This window comes from Arachis hypogaea, chromosome 17 (assembly GCF_003086295.3).
Source record: "Arachis hypogaea cultivar Tifrunner chromosome 17, arahy.Tifrunner.gnm2.J5K5, whole genome shotgun sequence".
Classification (NCBI taxonomy): domain Eukaryota; kingdom Viridiplantae; phylum Streptophyta; class Magnoliopsida; order Fabales; family Fabaceae; genus Arachis; species Arachis hypogaea.
In genome coordinates, this window is record NC_092052.1 from 78,046,922 (window position 1) to 78,050,435 (window position 3,514).

The window sequence follows — 3,514 nt, forward strand, 5'->3', positions numbered from 1 at the left end:
TATTATAAACAAACTCAATAAAAGGTAAACAATCTTCCCAGGTTTTCAAATTCTTACCAACAACATCACGCAATAAGGTGCCCATTGTCCTATTTACTATTTCAGTTTGACCATCAATCTGAGGGTGACAAATAGTTGAGTATAACAATTTTGTTTCTAACTTATTCCACAAAACTTTCCAAAAGTGGCTTAAGAATTCGACATCACGATCAGAAACAATAGTTTGGGGAACACCATGTAAGCGCACAACTTCTCTAAAGAATAGGTCAGCAATATTTGTGGCATCATCAGTTTTATAGCAAGTAATAAAAAGAGCCATTTTACTAAATCTATCTACCACAACAAAAATGCTATCTCGACCTCTCCTAGTTCTAGGCCAACAAAGAACAAAGTCCATAGAAATATCAACCCATGGATGCACAGGACAGGTAAAGGAGTATACAAGCCACTTGGTAAAGACTTAGATTTAGCTTGTTTACATGCAATGCGTTTAGCACAAAACTTTTCAACATCTTTACGCATGTGGGGCCAATAAAAATCCTCAGATAAAACATCCAAAGTCTTATATACACCAAAATGACCCAACAAACCCCCACTATGTGATTGTAGAATAAGTAGCTCCCTAATAGAACAAGTAGGCACACAAATCCTATTACTTCTAATAAGAAAACCGTGGTGCTTATAGAATTTGTTATGTACACCATATTTAAATGCAGCATAGATAGAGGCAAAATCAGAATCGGTTGCATATAATTCCTTCATACACTCAAAACCTAATAGTTTAGAAGTTAGGGTAGTTATTAAGGAATACCTCCTAGATAAGGCATCAGCAACCATATTCTCTTTACCTTGCTTATAGGCGATTACGTATGGAAATAATTCAAGAAATTCAACCCATTTTGCATGTCTCTTGTTTAGCTTCCCTTGGCCATTCAAGTGTTTGAGGGATTCATGGTCAGTGTGCACCACAAATTCCTTAGGTAGCAAGTAATGCTGCCACACTTCCAAAGCTCGCACCAAGGCATAAAGCTCCTTATCATAAGTTGAGTAATTGAGACAAGATCTATTCAACTTCTCACTGAAATAGGCGATTGCTCGCTTTTCCTGCATCAAAACAGCACTATACCAATCCAAAAAGCATCACATTCGATTTTAAAAGTTTTAGAAAAATCTGGTAATATAAGAATGGGCCAGAACACAATAAATCTTTTAATGTTTTATTTGCAAGTTCTTGTTCTCGATCCCATTTAAAGCTAACATGTTTCTTGATGATTTTAGTTAAGGGTGCAATAATAGTGGAAAAATCTTTAACAAACCTCCTATAAAAATCGGCAAGACCATGAAAACTTCTAACATCATAGACATTCTGAGGTGTGGGACATTCTCTAATAGCCTTCACCTTCTCGTCATCTTCCTCAATCCCCTTAGAACTTATCACAAAACCTAGGAACACGACTTTACTTAGACAGAACGATAACTTTTGGAGAACAGCATACAATTTTTATTTATAAGTACCTCTAAAACAAACTAAACATGCAAAATATGATCATCTAAACAATTACTGTTGATAAGAATATCATCAAAATAAACAATTAAAAATTTGCCTAAAAATTCTTTCAAAACATGATTCATTAATCTCATGAATGTACTAGGTGCATTAGTCAATCCAAATGGCATAACTAACCACTCATACAAACCATATTTAGTTTTAAAAGTTATTTTCCATTCATCACCAAGTTTTATTTGTATTTGTTGATAACCACTCCTTAACTCTCTTTTAGTAAAAATAATAGAACAATGCAATTCATCAAGTCTAGGAATAGGATGGCGATACTTTACCGTAATCTTGTTTACAGCTTTACAGTCAACACACATCCTCCATGAGCCATCCTTCTTGGGCATCAATAGTACCGGAACAGCACAAAGACTCATGCTTTCTTTCATAAAACCCTTAGCCAAAAGGTCCTCGAATTGCCGTTGCAATTCTTTTGTTTCCTCAGGATTCGTCCGATAAGTTGGCCGGTTTGGAATACTTGAACTAGGGACAAAGTTAATTTGATGTTCAATGCCACATAACAGAGGTAAACCTGGAGGCATCTCCTCCGGGAAGACATCCCCAAATTCTTGCAAAAGTGAAATAAAAGCACTAGGAAGTTCATGGTTAGTGTCAATGGTAGATAGTAAAGTTTCTCTAAATCTCACTAACACCAATATTTTTTTTCCTAAACTAACAGGCTTCAGATCCTCTCTTTTGCATAAAAACACATCTTATGAGCACCCTCACTCTCTATGAGACCCATATATTTTTTGCTCTTACAACTCTTTTTTTCACTCAGACCCTGACTCTTTTTCTTACTCTTTTCTTCTCTAAGAGCCTTCCCTTTACCCTCTTATTTTTTCAATTATCTCACATCCTAAAGACTCATTTATGGATTCGCATATGCTCAATTGCTCCAAGTACACTTCTTTAGGGGATAAAGGTGCAAGGGTAATCTTCTTCCCAAGGTAAGTAAAGGAGTATCGGTTTGTGAAACTATCATGGACCACCCTTCTATCATACTGCCATAGACGCCCTAGGAGTAGATCACAAGCCTGCATGAAAACCACGTCACAAAGTACTTCATCACTATATCTCCCAATAGAGACTGTATGCGGACTTGCTTCACAACCTTCAGTTCACCAACATCACTTAGTCACTCCGGTTTGTAAGGGTTAGGGTGTTTAGTGAATTTCAAGCCTAATTTTGTGACGGTCGTTGAGCTAGCAACATTTGTATGACTTCTAGCATCAATGATCATGAGTACAACCTTGCCTCCCAACAAAACTTTTAAATGAAAGATGTTCTCACGCTGTTTTAGACGATCGTCCTTGGCTTGTACATTTAAGATCGGCCTAATAACAAGCGCGTCGCCACTAACAATATACTCAACTATATCATCATCATCCCCATGTGGAATGTCCTCATTCCGCATATGACCATGGTCCTTTTATTTGGACACTCGGAAGCATAATAGCCTAATTTGTGGCACTTAATGCAAGTAATATCATGATGCCATAAAGGAGGTTTAGAAGTGGAATTAGGCATATGCTAGTCTGTAGACCTCTCCTTTGATTCGATAGGTTTAGATACAGTCTTCTCCCTGAAATTAACACCTCTAGAATCACACCTTGAAGTAGGGTTGGGAGAAATATGCAGCCCCTTCGCCTTTTGCTGTTTTTCCACCTTGATAGCTAGATTCACTAAGTCTTCCATATCTACGAATGGGTGACGTTCAATATTATTTACACTGTCTTAATTTAGCCCACTCAAGAAACGTGCCATAGTAGCCTCAGACTCCTTAATATTTGTCTAGATTAGCTGCATCTCCATCTCCTTATGATACTCATCTATAGACTTAGAACCTTGGTATAGCTATTTGAGTAGTTGATGAAGCTCCCTGTAGTAGTACGAAGGGACAAACCCTGTCGCATGACCTTCTTCATCTTTTTCCAAGACTGAATTGGTGGTTTTCTA

At 37.2% G+C, this 3,514-nt stretch overlaps 1 protein-coding gene across 1 annotated transcript; it reads right to left on the reverse strand.

The window, feature by feature from the left end:
• Window positions 1-333: 333 nt before the first annotated feature.
• Window positions 334-3,253, reverse strand: LOC140180636 (uncharacterized). The gene is made up of 6 exons (XM_072221892.1): window positions 3,131-3,253; window positions 2,808-2,984; window positions 2,462-2,592; window positions 1,605-2,146; window positions 1,368-1,443; window positions 334-934 (listed from the first exon to the last, which is right to left on the reverse strand). The coding sequence occupies exons 1-6, from the start codon at window positions 3,251-3,253 to the stop codon at window positions 334-336; spliced, it is 1,650 nt and encodes a 549-aa protein (XP_072077993.1).
• Window positions 3,254-3,514: the final 261 nt, after the last annotated feature.

Bases quoted from the DNA above. Each gene is read 5' to 3' on its own strand.
- LOC140180636 (XM_072221892.1), bottom strand. From the start codon at position 3,253: ATGGAAGACTTAGTGAATCTAGCTATCAAGGTGGAAAAACAGCAAAAG. The intron at 2,593-2,807 runs GTTGTACTCATG...GTTTTCATGCAG, and splicing joins AAGTTTTGTTGGGAGGCAAG to GCTTGTGATCTACTCCTAGG. The intron at 1,444-1,604 runs GCAAATTTTTAA...TCGTGTTCCTAG, and splicing joins TGTTTTGAAAGAATTTTTAG to GTTTTGTGATAAGTTCTAAG.